Raw genomic sequence first — 16,055 nt, forward strand, 5'->3', positions numbered from 1 at the left:
ACCAATATATCTAAAATACTAATCTATGCCACTGTAATGTCTAGATATCTGGCCTTGACTTGGTCATTGCTAATTGCAAACACTCCAATAACAGGCCCGACAAAGTCATGTCCAGTCATATCTAGGGAGTCAATTGCGCCGATCTCTCGCCTCGTCCCGTCCTCCCCAAGAGAATACCAAAATACAAGATCGAGCTCCGTGTGGTCTATCCCAAATACTATCCTCTTGTCGTTGACCGACGCGCTGATGCTTTGAGATAACGTTCGTTCGATGGAACGAGCCTTATTGACAACTTCAAAGACAACGTTCTTAGAGTTGACGTCAATAAAGACACGAGCATACCGGTGCTCGTCTTTGTAATAGCATAGACCTGTCTCGAGTCGGGAGTCTTTTATGTCGGATCTATCCAGAGCCTCGAGCGTTGCGGAAGACGTGCCATCAAGACTCCTTTGACGCTTTCCAATGAACGTCACCGGCTCGTTGTCCTGGTTCAGGTCGGCTGTGCTGGATGTTAAAGTGACACTGCTTCCATCATGTTCATAATGTTCCATCACGGGGTCGCGGATTTGGAGATACGCGACGTCTGGACGTCCAAGCTTTCTCGCGACAGGAAGCTTGGAAGGACATAGACTTTGGTTTGTTGGAAGGGGCACGTCGATCTGAACGGCGTCAATGACCGGAAATTCCCCTTGGTTCCACGAGGCCGCAGTAAGGACGGACTCGCGTCCCATGACGAAATGCCCGTTATTCTTGCGTACACCGAGGCATGCAAAGTACCATTGTCCCGAAGGATGCTGGAAGAGATCTCCGTGGCCTGTGTACTGGATGTATCCATCAGGGTCCGCTTTTGGTAGCACCGGGTTTGCTGGGTTAACTTCATACGGACCCCAGATATCTCGCGACCGAGCCATAACGACATGATGATCTACAAAACAGCCGCCTTCAGCGATGAGAAGATAGTACCATCCATCCTTCTTATACATGTGCGGACCTTCGGGGTAAACCTTGGTGATACCTTCCCAGAGCAGCTTCCTTTCGGAGAGATCCTTTCCCGTCTTGACATCGATCTCGAACTGCCAGATCTGCGATGCAGGAGCTGGAGATCGAGCGCCGATGAGATACGCGCGGTCGTCGTCGTCCCAGAATAAGCTAGTGTCGATTCCATAAAAGTCATAAAAGACTGGGTCGCTCCATTCGTCAACCCAAATATTAGTGGTTGATAAAATGAAGTTTTGAACCCCGGTTTCTCCTGGCAGGTCCTTATGAGCAATATTGGTGCAGACGATGTAGAAAGTGCCCTTGTGGTATCTGATCGAGGGGGCCATAAGTCCTCCCTGCGCAGCGATGTTAACACCATCCTCATCAGGGTCCACCAATTTAGTCATCGAGCGCTGAAAGGACATCAAGCCCGGTCGACTCAGTGCATTTCCTGGTCGGAGAGGTAAGCATGGCGGTGGTGATGACAAGAGATGGCAGAGATGCAAGTGGAAAGAGACATACCAATGTGGTTCCATTCTTTCAAGTCTCTAGATGCATAGACTGGTAGACCAGGGAACATGTGAAAGCTTGAGTTGACGAGAAAGTATGTGCCATCCACGTAGATGACGGAAGGGTCCGGGGCAAAGCCGGGGATAATCGGATTCACTTTGACACGCTCCATCTTTGGGGATACTTGCAGTGCTCGATGAGAATCATGATTTCTCGAAGTACTTTACAGGCTTATTATACCTTTCTGGAACTCGCTAAGCGCCGTTAGGTTGTTTCAAGCTTAAGCAAAGAGTTGCGACCCATTGTTCTAGACATCTCGTGACCTTGTTCGACGACAAATCCCTTCCCCGGGGAAATAGCCATGGAGATCAGTATCGTCGCGGGGACATTTCTTAGGCTGTCTTGGTGATATTGAAAGGGCCGGAATGCCCGAGCCATTCTTTGTATCCACAGCATTAGCGTTTCGGGCAAATGTCTTGACCGCTCTGGCCCCGGTCTCTGCATTAGCCTATATACGCCGTATCTTTCGTGACGAAGCCGCCTGATCAGATCTAATAGTCTTTGAGAAGACCCCCATCAAATAACTTCAAAAGGGGAACTCCAATCTTTACAACACAGCTTATCACTAAGGGCTCGCACTCCAACCTCTATAGGCCAAAGTTTCTAGAGGGATACCGCTTTGCTCTATCAGGTGAACCTCCATGTGTTGCTCAAACAATAACGGAGACAATGACTTTTAGGACCGCATGTAACTCGCATTATATTCCGTTATCACGTCGTATCGCTATCAATGATTGGATTGAGCTCGAGGAACGTAGAGGAGAGCAGTGTCCCCCGCATCGGGTAACCCTACATGTTGTTTCTCTTCTTTGTTTAGATGCAAGGAGTGCCAACGTGGACATGTTAGGTGACAGAGCCTTTGATCCCAAAGCCAGCACGTAGTGTATCTGATACATCGATTATCCTGAGGCTAGTAATTAAGCACTAAAATAAATTAAACTTTCGAAGCCGAAACCTTCTCCAGTCTGGCAAATGTGGATTGTCATTGATTCCATGATTGACATGATTATCATCGTAGTTGCGTTCCCACATTACTCCATGTTAACTTCTCGACGAACCCCCACCCTCTCACATAACACAATACTACAGCTCCTTGTCTTCTGGTGTGACTCTGCTCTTGTGGTCGACTTCGGGGATTCCTTCAGCCTTGATTTCGAGAGTTCTGTCGAGCACTTGTCTCCCATCAAAGACCTGAGCGACCTCTTCGAGGGACAAACCTCGAGTCTCAGGGTAAGTGAAGTAGATGATGGTGAGCCACAGACATTGAGCTACAACAAACACGATGTAGTACTTCCACCTCAAGGACTTCAGTGCTACTGGATTAACAAAGCCGTTGAATAGGCCACTGCAAATCTGTGCCAAGTTGAAGATGCTGAGACCCTTGGACCGAAGAGAATACGGCAACACCTCGAGAAGGTAGGCAATAGGCAGAGGCGACATGGCGATATTGTAAAAGGTAAAGAAGACAAAAATCAGGATGACGATGCCAATGCCGAATCCCTTGTTGGAGCCATCTTCCATCTGGCTTCGTGCCGCCAAGATGGTCCAGACAGTAAATGTAGATAGCATGCCGATAATTGACGTCAGCAGTAGGGGCCGTCTACCAACTCGGTCGATAAGGGTAGCAGCACTACATGCAATGATGAAGTTGTAGATCTGGAGACCTCCGTTAATGAGGTTCTGGGTTTCGCCGTCGGTGATTCCAATATCGGAAAGGACAAGAGCAAGATAGGGACCGATAAGCTGGTTACCACACCATTGGATGATGAAGCCCAAGGACGCGACAACTACTGTACGATGACGGTTTCCCCCTGTGAGTAGGCCAAGGATTAGTATCGCACAACCTTCGAGCTCGGAATATCCTAGTGCATGTACACATGACTTACTTGTTCTGAAGAACTGGAGGTACGAGACGGACTCAAGAGAGCGTTCGAATTCGATGGCACTGGTGATTTCGGCAATCTGAAGGCGAACAAGCTCAGTTGTCTCTTCGGTGCCGCTATGATACTTGCTGAGGACTTTGGTGGCCTCCGCCGAACGATCATTGGCAACAAGCCACCTGGGGCTCTCAGGCAATAAGTAGATAAAAGCCACCTGAAATATGGAGACTAGTGCCTGAAGGAGTGAAGGGATTCTCCAGCTCCAGTTGTTATTCATGTGGAATGTACCATAGGTAGCCCAGGCAGCGACAATGGCGCCAGTATACTGAATGCAACGATCGATTAGGTGATGGACTCGCAAGGTCAGGGGGATAGCCTGCTTACCCAGGTGGTGTTATAAATTCCGGTGATGATAGGTCGATGAGTCGGATACGCCAGTTCTCCAAGGAGCGGAGGAGCAGCGCAAGAAATGAACATGCCACCGAGGCCGATAAAAAAGCGCCCAGATAAGAACATGGCCATGTTGTTAGCACATCCCTGCAGAATTGCTGCGCCTATGATGATACAGGACCCGAGAAAGATGGGATGGCGTCGCCCATACGTGTCGGCCATCCAAGGGGCGATAGGCAAAGCAACCACGCCACCGATGGTTTGGATATTGACCAAAAGGCCAAGAATGCCGCCAGAGGGGTGATCGAATTCTGCAAGGCACAACGAGTCAGTCCAAGTACCAGAACACGGCTCTGTAAACTTACCAGTTTGCCAATGCTCAAGAGTCTGCATTCCATTGAGCACACTGCCATCATAACCGCCTATATAGGCCGACATGAATGGAATTGCAAGCATGAGGTTCAACCTCACCAAATGCGGCACATTCCACCATGACTCTTTAGTGCAGAGGTCGTGAACCCGCACTTCATCATGCTCGCCATTCTCGTTGGTTCCCATGATTGAATTAAACAAGGTGAGGTAAGAGTAAGAAGTAAGCAAGATAATATTGAAGGAGTTGTGGTAGGTATCTTGATGTTCTTGGGGACAGAGAGATGAGAGATTGAGGTCATATACAATAAAAAGAGGCAACAGGCTAGTTAGTCTCTACTGATGGAAGTGCAGAGTGGATCAAAGCTTCATTACCCCATACATCACCCCATGGGGCACGAGACGAGTGGTACCAGCGATGGGGTTCGAGTGCTAGGCTAGCTCCTCTCCTTGCTAAGACGTTCCCAGAGGCTGTACTAATTGCGGTCGAGGCCCGGAAGCCATCGGCCATATGTGCCACTACCGTACAAACTCATAAAATTGGTTACCATGTGGAGGTAAGTTTGGCTACTTCTGATTGGCTTGTATCTTGATAACGATATGGCATTAAAACCTTGATCGCTATGAAACTAATCGCTAAGCCCCCAGGGCTGCCCTCCCTCATGAAAACGAGAACATCGATATAGAAGAACTGATAAAGTTGTATAATTTGGCCGTGACCCTGCTGCTTGCCAGTCGATTGAGTGAAATTCGGAAGAACTCGTATTGTGAAAGCTGAACCGAGGAACGCCACTAAGTTGAACACTTGAGTTGCCCAATAAACAAATATTGTATTTGCCCGAGCAGGGACCCACAGTATGTTGAAATTTGGCCGAGTACGACAAGGTCATGCGAAATCATAACACGGCTCGGGGATATTAGATCGACCAACTTAAGATCGATGTTAACTAGCTTGAGCACCAGGAAGGGTAGTTTAAGCATCAGATTCTGCCGACTTGGCTGTTATGAGCTGAGATGAACTATTCCGGCATTTTGGCTCAACTGCAAATCAATCGATCATCTTCGGTGTAATTGTAACATTGTCCACGAATGCCAATAGATGAGAATGGTTTCTCAATTCGTATCCTTCTCTTACTCGGCGGAAAAGAGGAGGTCACATTTTCCGGATATAGATGTATACCAATCAACAATTCAATTTGTTATAATAAACTACCAATACTATCAGAAGCCTTTGAATCTAGCCGGACAAGCAGGTTGACTGAGCGCTGTACACACTGACTTGCCCGCGACATAACTATTTCCTCGTCGTAGTTATGTGCAATCTCAAGCAGTAAACTGCCAACACGTCTTATCTTTTCGGCCTAATACGCCCTGTAAGCTTGTGTAAATACGCAGACTAGCACATCTATAGCAGCTCGTCTATTATGAAATCAATAGTTATCACTTACGCATTGCTCCCCCTCTACCTGTAGATGAAGGAATGGAATGGTTTCGAGAACGTTGAAGAAATCTTGAGCCAGCTCTATTAGTCTCATTGCGAGAGAAAGAGGTTCTGCACTAAGGCCCAGTATCTGGGTCATATGGCATGAAATAGCAGAGTTTAACACAAAGAGCTTAATCGAATGTAAAGAAATGAGATAGCTGGTCTTTTGCCGCTGCAGGAGGTCATCGAAGCCTGTTTCTATCTCTCGCCGAGCGCTGTCGGGTGACAATACGGCCGGCGACAGATCCCAGCAAGGAAAACAGTTTGTTAGTGTGATGATCTCGAAGTATGCTTTGGATAGCTCAGCCATGTCTTCTTGGTAAAGCTCCGTGAATTTATCTGTATGTCCGGTAGATCTTGACTCCATCCCTCGGATGAGTCGTGCAGCCATGGCCCATAGACGACGTATGATATGGAAACCCTCCAAGAGTCGACCTTCTATCTCGGTGCCGTTGAACTCTGGACCATGTTCAAAAAGCGTTACTGGGCTTGATGAAGTTGACTTTAGACTTAGCTGGGTGTCGAACAAAGTTTCGTGGATTGAGACGGGACGGCCTCCCATTACCAAAGCCGTCTTGTCACACAAGTATAATTGCCAGAACGCATTTCGGAGGATTTGCTGCTCGATCGGGTCTCTTCCCTCAAGAGAGGTCTCACAATAGAGACGCATTCTCATTGCAATTAGGCCCGCTTCGCTCAAGATATGGAAGGCCACACCGTTGGTGCCCGTAGAAGTTTGTATAGCCGATGACAAGAACATGCGAATAATGAGCGACGAGGAGTCAGGGTGCTCGAGATCGTAGTCATGGTAGATATGAAGCAGCTCTCGCGTTGTTTTGAGGAATAGTGGCGCTGCAAGATACTTGGTGGGTAACAGAGACTCGGGAACAGCATATGACACCGCCGCACACAGGGCTAGGAGAAGTGTCAGGCTCCTGAGGTTCTCAATCTCACTATGCCAATCTTCAGGTGAGAAGCAGGTTATTGCCCAGCTGTAAGTGTCGGAAGGCGAGTGTTGTTGTGTGTTAAAGAATCGACTGACTGTTGCTCGCAGTGAGGCTTCGTGGCAAAGAGGAACAGAACCGAACACATAACGAGTGTATAGGAAGATGCAGCGATTGGCAATCGATGCCGGGGACTCATCTGACGCAAGAGTTTGCAGCCCTACCAGGAAGTCAAGATAGGTTCTGACAGCAGCTTCAGTCTGATTCTCTGACACTTGTATCCCTTGGATGCTGCTGATATCGCTGTGCTGGGCCTGGCCCACAGCTATGGTTGGTTCTAGGCAGGTCGCTGGAGAGGGGAGTGACGGATCGTCCTGGATCTCGGACGCATTGGTGACAGGTGATATTGGAGTTGGGGCATCGTCTGAGATACTACCGCAGTATCGAACAGGCTTGGGACCTCTTTTCCTCGGAGAGGCATACTGACAAGGTGTCCCTGCGGCTCGACAATTATTGCAAGTCGGACACCCATCACACTACGTTGTATCAGCAACAAGACTGTTTGACTAGCTAAGAAAGAGATTCACCGAGGACGGAACCTCGGCATTACAAACCTTGACCTTGCGGCGGCGACATAGCTTGCAAGCCCGCCGTGGACCTGAAGAAAATGCCATTCCCTTGTCGTGTGGATAAGATGAGGAGGAGAGAGAAACTCGGACAAAATGCAGCAGAAGGGTCGGGTAATTAGTTATACTTCGGTGGGCCAAGCAGGGGTTCGAGACTAAGGTAGACAGAGGGAGCCCACAGATCGCCCGAGAGGTCGACATTGGCTGCTGCCCTCAAGACTAGTTCTTGTCTCCACTCTTCTGCATCGGTGGGGTTTGTGAGGGCTAAAAGTGATGGTAACCGATTTCCAAGCTTGAGGTTCTCCAATATCTCCAACTTACAAAAATGAATCTCGACGATAAAAGAACCAAACTACCTCAACATGGGACATCTACCAGCCCGACAGATCTACCAGGAGACGCCTATAACCAAAAAAGAAAGGCACAAAAACCATGACACGCGAATATACCACTGTGCCCCCGCCAAAGGGACTCCCTGCGGACTTTGAATGGGGGTTTGCCACCGCTTCCTATCAGATTGAGGGTGGCGTAAAAGATGGCGGGCGGGGCCCTTCCATCTGGGACACATTTACTCACCTCGAACCATCACGTACCAACGGTGACAACGGCGATATCGCTTGTGATCACTATCATCGATATGAGGAGGACCTTGACCTCCTTACTAGATACGGTGCCAAGGCCTATCGATTCTCCCTGTCATGGTCACGAATTATCCCACTAGGCGGACGAAACGATCCTGTGAATGAAGAGGGCATCGCCTTTTATAACAAAATCATCGATGGACTCATCAGCCGAGGCATCACACCTTGGATAACTCTCTATCACTGGGATCTCCCTTTAGCATTGCAGGACCGATATGGAGGTTGGCTCGACGAGGAGTCACAACTCGACTTTGAGCACTATGCCAGGCTTTGTTATACACGCTTTGGTGATAGAGTTAAAAATTGGATCACGTTCAATGAGCCGTGGGTCGTGTCTATCAAAGTGAGTACATCTGATAGAATTCCGAAACATGTTGCATTGGCAGATATTTACAGACGTCAGGGCTACTCTTTGGGCTGCTTTGCCCCCGGACGAAGCAGTACGAACCCAGACTGCGATTCTGGTGACTCTGCGACGGAACCTTGGATCGTCGCCCATAACCTGATCCTAGCCCATGCGAGAGCAGCGAAGCTATACAACAAGGAGTTCAAATCGAAAGAGGCTGGCCGCATCGGTATTTCTCTCAGCGGCGATTATTTCGAGCCGTGGGATGCTACTGACCCTAGGGACCAGGAAGCTGCCGAGAGGAGAATGTTGTTCTGGTACGGTTGGTTCGCCAACCCTACTATGTAAGGCACCATATCCAATTCTGTCTTCCCTGAACAGCCCTGCTAACTTTTTGATGCCGCCCAGGCTTGCTCAGGACTACCCTCCCGTCATGCGCGAACAGCTTGGATCCCGTCTCCCCGCATTTACAGAAGATGATTTCGCTCTGCTACGCGAGGCCGATATTGACTTTTGCGGAATGAACTACTATACTGCCCAGTTCGCCCGCCACCGTACTACGCCGCCGCCAGACACGGACTTTGAAGGCAATGTAGATGAGTTGCCAGTGAATAAGGAAGGTATCCCCATTGGCGAACTGAGTGGCTGTGACTGGCTCCGCTCCTCACCCAAGAGCTTCCGGAAGCACCTTGTGAGGCTGTATAGGATGTATGGAAAGCCCATATGTATCACTGAGAACGGGTGTCCATGCCCTGGTGAGGATAAAATGAGTAAGGAAGAGTCTGTCGAAGATGAATTTCGTCAGCGATACTTCAGAGATCATTTGGACGCCTTGGTCGGCGCCATACGTGATGGTGCAAAAGTCTCGGGATACTTTGGATGGTCTTTGATGGATAACTTAGGCAAGTTCATTCCACTCACAATTCAGAAGAGCGGTAGTGTGCTTCAAACCAATTGTCAATACTGATCAAGTCAACAGAATGGTCTGATGGATATGGTATCAGGTTCGGCGTGACTTTTACAGACTACGATACACTTGAAAGGACGCCTAAGAAGTCGGCATTGATGATCAAGGAAATGATTAAGGAAAGAACAATTTGAACATCATGTCCTTCAATTCAATGACTGTATGTACTTTCTGATTTTGTTACTTTAAAAAGTCAACCCTTATATATATTACTTGCCGGTGCTGCCCTGTTATATTCCCATACGATGTAACCTTTGGACACTACAACATATTCCATCCTTGTTCCCCTCTAGATTATGAGATTCATTCTGTTTACACGCTTCATAATCTGTACCTCGACAATAACAGTTTTATCACGACGTGCCATGAGTCACGGACTCGACACTTAAATGGCTGGATCATTAGAGACACAACATACCTCGCGAATCAATCCTTGAACCAATCACGTGTTTAGAGTGACAAAATAGAAATCTTTGATCAATTGGGACGTGCACCACCAAATGGGATTATGCAGGCTGGTAGTGGGAAGGCTGAACGAGACTAAACGAGACTAAACGATGTTAAACGAGGTACATCCGCATCCCCACTTCTTCGTTCTTCGTTCTTCATCGTACATCGTACATCGTTCACAATTCCAGCAGCCCCGTTTTCCAGCTTCAAGTTCTGTCTTTGTCTTACCCAGCCGCTAAGCCCCATTAGGCGTTTTGTGGATCGGGTTGCAAATCATGGCGTCGTCATTGAGACCTCGGACACGGAGGCCACACGTCAAGTCCGAGAGAGGCTACTTCGACTGCAGAAAACGCCGAGTAAGGTTATGTCCATGTACATACCATTTCTTCTTGCGTTAAGGCAAGGAATAGAAATATCTTAGAAACATTGGATATATAAGTATTTAATAATTTAATAACTAACTTCCCCCCTCTAGGGTATACACTTCAACCTCAGCAATACCAGTGCGAGCCGGTACACTTGTTGCAATGGGAACATCGCCATAGTCAGGTTCTTGGTTAGGCATAACTAAAGCCATACCACCCCTTGTTTCGTCGCCGTTTAACATGCGTAGCCGACGAAGATTCCCTTCCTGTGTTGCTTCTAATTCTTTCGCGTTTAGAAGCCCCGTAAAGATAATTCCCCTTTTCACGCTTTTGAATCTCGCCTGGAATCCGTATCCGACACAAAGAAACTTGTGCTCTGCTAATCTGATAATCATACCTCCACCAGGACCCTGTTTGCCAAATACAAAGGATCTCTCGATCGTAACTTGCATGTCTCCAAATATCCTAAGCCATGGCATTTCAATCTTTGGGGGATCCTGCATTTCATCGAAATAGAAACCGAAGCGATCCTCTCGGGAGGCTCCCAAGACAAAATCCTTGACTTGGCTTAGTAGCCGGTACTCTCTGCCAATATCTTCAGGGCCTGTATCAATGCCGAACGGGCTTACGCCTAACGCGCTATATGTTCCGTAGGCCAGCCACGCCCGCCGAGCGCCATGCTGATCGCGTCTCTGTTCGGGAATAAAGAGCGGGTTTCCCTTATGACTATAGTCGTGGCAGATCATATCATAGTCATTAAAGTAGTTATCTGGCGAAAGAAAGTCTAATGAAGGAGCCCCAAACCGCCAAATATCGAAAACATGTTGGCAAGATCCACCAGATGGATACATCCCTGGCTTGTCACCACCGGCCACGATAGCGCTAGTCACTATGGATGAAGGGTTGGAGCGATCCATAGTTTCAAGGTCGAGTTTGAGCCAGGCATTGGCATAGAAGGGTAGCGGGTACGAAGTCTTGCCCTCTGCAGCGACTTGTTCAAAGTATTTCGAGAAATGGAAAGCCATGAAGGCTTCGTCGCCGAGCAGGCCAGGACCAAACGCTTCTTCCCAAGTGTGTTTTCCCTCTTTGGGGATGTCGGGGAACTGTTTTGCGAATCTTGGGTGTTGTTGGTTGTTGGCTAGGTATTGGAGTAGAGACTCGGGGACGGGTTCCTTAAATGCTGCTTCAGCGAGGGGAGATCTATCCCTTGAGTCGCCGAGTATGCCTGGCTCATTCTCAATCTGAACCATGAGCACCGTGGAGTGGTCTGAATCGAAGCCTTTCAAATGTGCCAACAACTTGCCAAATGCCTTCGCATCGGCTTTGACACACTCCGAAGAAAAGGGCGTCACGGCATCGAGAACATTCCGGCCGCCGCCGGCCTCGAGACTCTGTGCCCGCGGAAAACGTTTAACGTCCTTTTTTACCCATGAGGGTGAGTAAATGCTTGAGGCGTTCTTATAAGCTCCAAACCACAGGAGTACAAGGTGTATACCATGTTGCCGGGCTCCGAGGATGGCCTCGTCTACCGCCGAGAAGTCGAATACGCCCTCGATAGGCTCAATCTGCTCCCAGCCAACAGAACCGAGAAGTGTATTGATACCCTTATTTTTCATTGTCGGCCATTTATCTGCCATATAGCGAGCTGAGCTTAGAGATGAGTTGTGGAGTTCTCCAGCCAACATCAGGAAAGGTTTGCCCTTTACAATGAGGCGCGTCACATTACCATCGCGCTGGAGGTAGGGATGCAATGCAGCCTCGCCTTGAGCATTTGTCGCCATGATTGAGATTGAGAGCGTATTGGGGTCGTGGGAAGACTTTTGTTGGAATCCAGCAGGGGAACCCTCTGCCACCTGTTATATCTGGAAATATTTACTCCACCGACTTCTCGGCTATATTAATGTAATAATATAACGGACTACCCGAAGACATCGGATAAATTGTTTAGAATCAAATGACCGAACACCGCTGTACCGATGACGCAGAAAGAATATGGTGCTATAGGCCAAGAGAGATAAACAATCAAGGAAGCATCGTAAGTTATCTGATATTCGGGGTAATTGCGGATTCCCAGGAAGTGCTACAAGTCACTTGCCGGCCTAGTCCGCACTGTACCACACTTAGCAGGAAGGATATTACCTTGCAACCATTAGTAAGGATCTTCCTAGAGGTAGAGAATCTATCTTTAGTACCCAAGGGATGGGATACTCTTCTTTCTGGATGTGTTTCCGCAGTAATCGTCAACGGGATCGTCAAGGATTTAGAGCTTGTGCAAAACATTCTATTTGTAATAATTCTGAGGTTCAGAATCGCTATTATAGCGTTAATGAGTCTTTACATAGGCAAATAATGCAAGAGATTTGTTTAGCTGCTTGGTCATTCACGTTAAAGAAATTAACCCCTGCTGATGTCATGACAGCGTAAGTGTTATAATTACGCACCGAAGGCAACATTTCACGAGATTCAATAGAGTCACCGGGACGTTTTCATACGATAAGAGACCTGGTCCATGATATTCTCCGATTAGAGTGGAATTATAAAGTTTTATTATATTTGAATATACATAATATCTGACAACAAACCGTTACTCCATGGTTTTACTCCGTTATCAGGTACTCAGAACTCCATGCACTCAAGATTAACCCAGCTTATATCCCCCTTGCCTATTTTTTTCTTTATCTCGGAGTCCGACGCCCAGCGCTTTAACTATGCCTTCAACAAAGTCAGGGTGATTCCAGCGAAGGATAACTTATTAAATTTGCATGGCGAATTTATCTGTATTTCTCTCACTAACTTATCCATTTCTCTTGTGCCTAGGTCAACCAAATCGCTTGGAAGGATAACGCCCTTGTGCTCTTCCTAAGAACCGTATTCCGAGGTAAGGAGCGCACCAATAAAGAGAGGAAGAAGCCATCTACAGGCCGCCTACAAGCTCGGCCAATTCAGGTGTCCTTTGGCGATTGTATCACTGAATTCGTGCCTATTTCCATTACGGCTGCTACTTATAACACTGAAATGAATCACGTTGGCCGAGGTGACCAATTGAGGTTATACACAACATATGATCACCCCCTTCGCCCCGGGGCTTGGCAGGCTCTCACTTGGACCTTCCTTCTTGACGTTACACTTATCAATGGCTACATCCCTTAACGATATAGCCCGCAGCTAAGCTGGGAGATATATAAGTCACAATAGGATTAGAAGAGGTGTATTTGAAACGTCCTTTTCGACACATATCATCAGAAAAGTAAGGTAGAAATGAGATATCAGTCAAGGGTCAAATCTAACGAAGAAAAACAGGAAAAACGTGCATTTCACATGAATAGGAACATCAACCATATCCCCTGTGGTCGGAAGGTAAGGGCAAATCAGGGCAAAGAGCACCAAGAGGCACGCTTTCCGTGAAATCAGGGGCGACGCAAGAAGAGGCCGTTATGTGCCTCAATCTATGTACGGCTGCACCTTTTTCGATAAAGCGATTTGTAATCGTCAGAACCATTGGGACTGGTATCAGCGCCCATCTAGGTGGCAAAATAAGTACCGAAAGTCCGTTGCATTTTAATTAGCCATGACCCCTCCCTGTGACTTCCACGGAGTCGTATGATGGCTATGGAGATAGCCCAATCTTTTGCTCTGTGATATAGTGGTTAGGTGTAACCGTTACAGTTTAAATCTTTTCGCAGTACTCCTCTATATGTGTAATAGGCCTGCGTTCCTAACAAGTAGGCTTTATAATAAACTTTAAAAGACTGCAGCATTGTTTTTAATGATCTCTTCAGCTTTACCCAGGTCTTCTAAATTTCCTCAAGATTTTCAACAAACGTTAATCTATCCACACAGATCAAATTTTTAACAAATCCTCAAATTAAAGGTTCTCTCAAGACTAGGTTTCCCTACCAAGGCATGACTCATACGGCATGAACTCTATGATAGAGGTTATAAAGACTGCATAATAGAAGCAGCCTCATCATGCTCTTCAAATACTGCAGGTTAATGCATACATGCATGCATATTAAACGGGGAAAGATAGTCACGAAGGGGCTCCCTCAATGCTTTAGCCAGTGCAGTGGGTAACCCAAGAAACGAGACTTATATAGTTAAAATAAAGACGATAATAAAGTCATCGTAAAGTATGTTATTACAGGTTTTTAGTTTCAGGGTTGATCTTCAGAAACTAAATCTGATCGGTACTGCATGGTAATTTGTACATCAGAATAAAACTCACGGAGTGTTTTTGTCGACAACACAGTTATTTATCAACAAAGAAGTAGAGAACTCACCACTAAGCGAGTTTGGTGCCTTGGGCTTCTAGTACGGCGTAAGTTTGGCTGACCCAAACTCACTAGTCATGTGGGAGGCTCAGTTCAGAGACTTCGCAAACAACGGCCAGGTCATTATTGATAATTTCATCGCCGCTGGCGAGACGAAATGGCCTCACCGGTTTGGACTTGTCCTTTCGCTAACCCATGGATATGATGGGCAAGGTGCTGAGCACTCCTCTGCCCGTATCGAGCGCTTCTTGATGCTTTGTTCAGAAGAGGGAAGGCGATATTCGACGGAACCTGAGCGCGCCCACCAAGACGTCAACATAGGTGTGGTGTATATGACAACACCTGCGAACTATTTTCACGTTCTTCGACGGCAAATGAAAAGACACTACAGGAAGCGTACGTATATCGCCATCACAGCCTTTGAATTGCCTCTCCAAATACACGGCCCCTAAGACTCTTTGCCGTCCTCAAACTCAGGTGTTCACCGTTTACTAACTTTTGTGTAGCTTTGGTTATATTCTTCTCCAAGTCTCTCCTCTGTCATCTATTGACTCGTTCTGATATGGCCGACTTCACAGGCTCGTCAACCTTCCAGCCGGTTATTACAGATCCTGAATACGGCCAATCCATCGAGGATTCGTAATTCATCCAACGTGTTGTTTTATGCTCAGGTCAAGTGTATGCAGCGCTCCAGAAACAAAGAGAATCACAAGGGACCAAGGATGTGGCCATTACCAGAATAGAAGAGCTCCACCCCTTCCCCTGAGCCGAGGTCAAATCTACCTATGGACGAAGCTCTGCCCGAAGGCCGTGCCGTGCAGATAAACCCGGGACCTCCGCCAAGCTGTTCCAGACGTGGGGATGGACTCGGTATCGGCGTCGGCCCACGCACGTCGACTGCATGTCTCATGTGCCGGGACAAGAAGGTGAAATGCTCAGGTTCACAACCCTGCGTTTACTGTGTCGAAAGCGGTCTAGATTGTGTCTTTACTCATCCATCTAAACGGAGACTCTATTAAGTCACGTATGTTACATTCCGCTCAAACACCATCTTGCTGACTTACTGCGGCGAGTCACATTCGCAACCTAGAGGACAAAGTGGCTGAATATGAGAATGCAACGTCGCTGGCTCCCGATTTTGACCAATGTCTTGCCCGAGCAGACTCTCGGCCGCCTGCTTCTGCGCACAGTCCTCCACCACCTATGGAGTCCAGATCGACACCGTCATCCGGAGGTCTGGCGGAGGGCAATGCTGCGCAGCAACAACAACGGCAGAAACAATATTCAATACCTGAATCTCCTTATCCTCACATTATTCCCGTGCCTGCAGTGGTGTCAAGTCCAAAGCACACCCGATACCTAGAGGTGAGACATCGTCTACCAACTTCTTACAATGTACCGGCAGAGCATGCTGATAGTTGTCTTTACCTGATCCAGTTCTTGCGCCGGCAACGTCTCTCTCTTCCAGCGACACGTTTAGCTCCGAGCTCAGGAATCTTTTGACTGAGCGTTCTCGCCCAAACCTAGGGCCGGTTTCCGCTCCGACCAATGACGCCACACCAAGGTCCATTTGCCAGAGTCGACTAGGCGTCGATAAGATCAGACACTGGCCAACAGAAGAAGATACATATAGTATGCTGAATATTGTTGTCCTGAATGTGGGTATATCCCAGCATCTTTTCGACGTCAGACCGTTCTCAGATAATATGTCTTCATTATTCGGCGATGATACTGTTGATGATGTAATGCTCGACATATAGTATCCCGAGTGTCTC

At 47.6% G+C, this 16,055-nt stretch overlaps 6 protein-coding genes across 6 annotated transcripts; 2 read left to right on the plus strand and 4 right to left on the minus strand.

Moving 5' to 3' along the window:
• Positions 1–23: 23 nt before the first annotated feature.
• Positions 24–1,660, minus strand: EDB82DRAFT_547878 (putative xylosidase/arabinosidase; the record flags this gene model as incomplete). The annotated part of the gene is made up of 3 exons (XM_065609514.1): positions 24–614; positions 654–1,429; positions 1,501–1,660. The coding sequence occupies 3 exons, from the start codon at positions 1,658–1,660 to the stop codon at positions 24–26; spliced, it is 1,527 nt and encodes a 508-aa protein (XP_065463148.1).
• Positions 1,661–2,457: 797 nt separating this feature from the next.
• On the minus strand, positions 2,458–4,376 carry EDB82DRAFT_568945 (general substrate transporter; the record flags this gene model as incomplete). Its single annotated transcript, XM_025736928.2, has 4 exons — positions 2,458–3,359; positions 3,435–3,753; positions 3,813–4,129; positions 4,184–4,376. The coding sequence occupies 4 exons, from the start codon at positions 4,374–4,376 to the stop codon at positions 2,632–2,634; spliced, it is 1,557 nt and encodes a 518-aa protein (XP_025591840.1). The 3' UTR covers positions 2,458–2,631.
• A 986-nt stretch (positions 4,377–5,362) lies between these two features.
• On the minus strand, positions 5,363–7,308 carry EDB82DRAFT_511357 (uncharacterized protein). The gene is made up of 3 exons (XM_065608893.1): positions 7,229–7,308; positions 5,636–7,150; positions 5,363–5,548 (listed from the first exon to the last, which is right to left on the minus strand). Exons 1-3 carry the CDS (start codon positions 7,286–7,288, stop codon positions 5,387–5,389), a joined length of 1,737 nt encoding a protein of 578 aa, XP_065463149.1. The 5' UTR covers positions 7,289–7,308; the 3' UTR covers positions 5,363–5,386.
• Positions 7,309–7,550: 242 nt separating this feature from the next.
• Positions 7,551–9,675, plus strand: EDB82DRAFT_511361 (putative beta-glucosidase). The gene is made up of 4 exons (XM_065608894.1): positions 7,551–8,224; positions 8,285–8,571; positions 8,636–9,129; positions 9,207–9,675. Exons 1-4 carry the CDS (start codon positions 7,673–7,675, stop codon positions 9,326–9,328), a joined length of 1,455 nt encoding a protein of 484 aa, XP_065463150.1. The 5' UTR covers positions 7,551–7,672; the 3' UTR covers positions 9,329–9,675.
• A 426-nt stretch (positions 9,676–10,101) lies between these two features.
• On the minus strand, positions 10,102–11,790 carry EDB82DRAFT_560943 (glycoside hydrolase superfamily; the record flags this gene model as incomplete). Its single annotated transcript, XM_025736933.1, has 1 exon — positions 10,102–11,790. One exon carries the CDS (start codon positions 11,788–11,790, stop codon positions 10,102–10,104), a length of 1,689 nt encoding a protein of 562 aa, XP_025591843.1.
• A 2,122-nt stretch (positions 11,791–13,912) lies between these two features.
• EDB82DRAFT_547892 (putative 2-oxoglutarate dehydrogenase) lies at positions 13,913–14,831 on the plus strand (the record flags this gene model as incomplete). The annotated part of the gene is made up of 3 exons (XM_065609517.1): positions 13,913–13,924; positions 14,322–14,680; positions 14,810–14,831. 3 exons carry the CDS (start codon positions 13,913–13,915, stop codon positions 14,829–14,831), a joined length of 393 nt encoding a protein of 130 aa, XP_065463151.1.
• Positions 14,832–16,055: the final 1,224 nt, after the last annotated feature.

Source organism: Fusarium venenatum, assembly GCF_020744135.1.
Source record: "Fusarium venenatum strain MPI-CAGE-CH-0201 chromosome Unknown EDB82scaffold_4, whole genome shotgun sequence".
Taxonomy (NCBI): Eukaryota; Fungi; Ascomycota; class Sordariomycetes; order Hypocreales; family Nectriaceae; genus Fusarium; species Fusarium venenatum.

Coding starts and splice junctions, on each gene's coding strand:
- EDB82DRAFT_511357 (XM_065608893.1), bottom strand. CDS start 7,288: ATGGCATTTTCTTCAGGTCCACGGCGGGCTTGCAAGCTATGTCGCCGC. Junction 7,151..7,228: donor GTCGCCGCCGCAAGGTCAAG/GTTTGTAATGCC, acceptor GATACAACGTAG/TGTGATGGGTGTCCGACTTG. Junction 5,549..5,635: donor AGGTAGAGGGGGAGCAATGC/GTAAGTGATAAC, acceptor AGGGCGTATTAG/GCCGAAAAGATAAGACGTGT.
- EDB82DRAFT_511361 (XM_065608894.1), top strand. CDS start 7,673: ATGACACGCGAATATACCACTGTGCCCCCGCCAAAGGGACTCCCTGCG. Junction 8,225..8,284: donor CGTGGGTCGTGTCTATCAAA/GTGAGTACATCT, acceptor TACAGACGTCAG/GGCTACTCTTTGGGCTGCTT. Junction 8,572..8,635: donor TGGTTCGCCAACCCTACTAT/GTAAGGCACCAT, acceptor GATGCCGCCCAG/GCTTGCTCAGGACTACCCTC.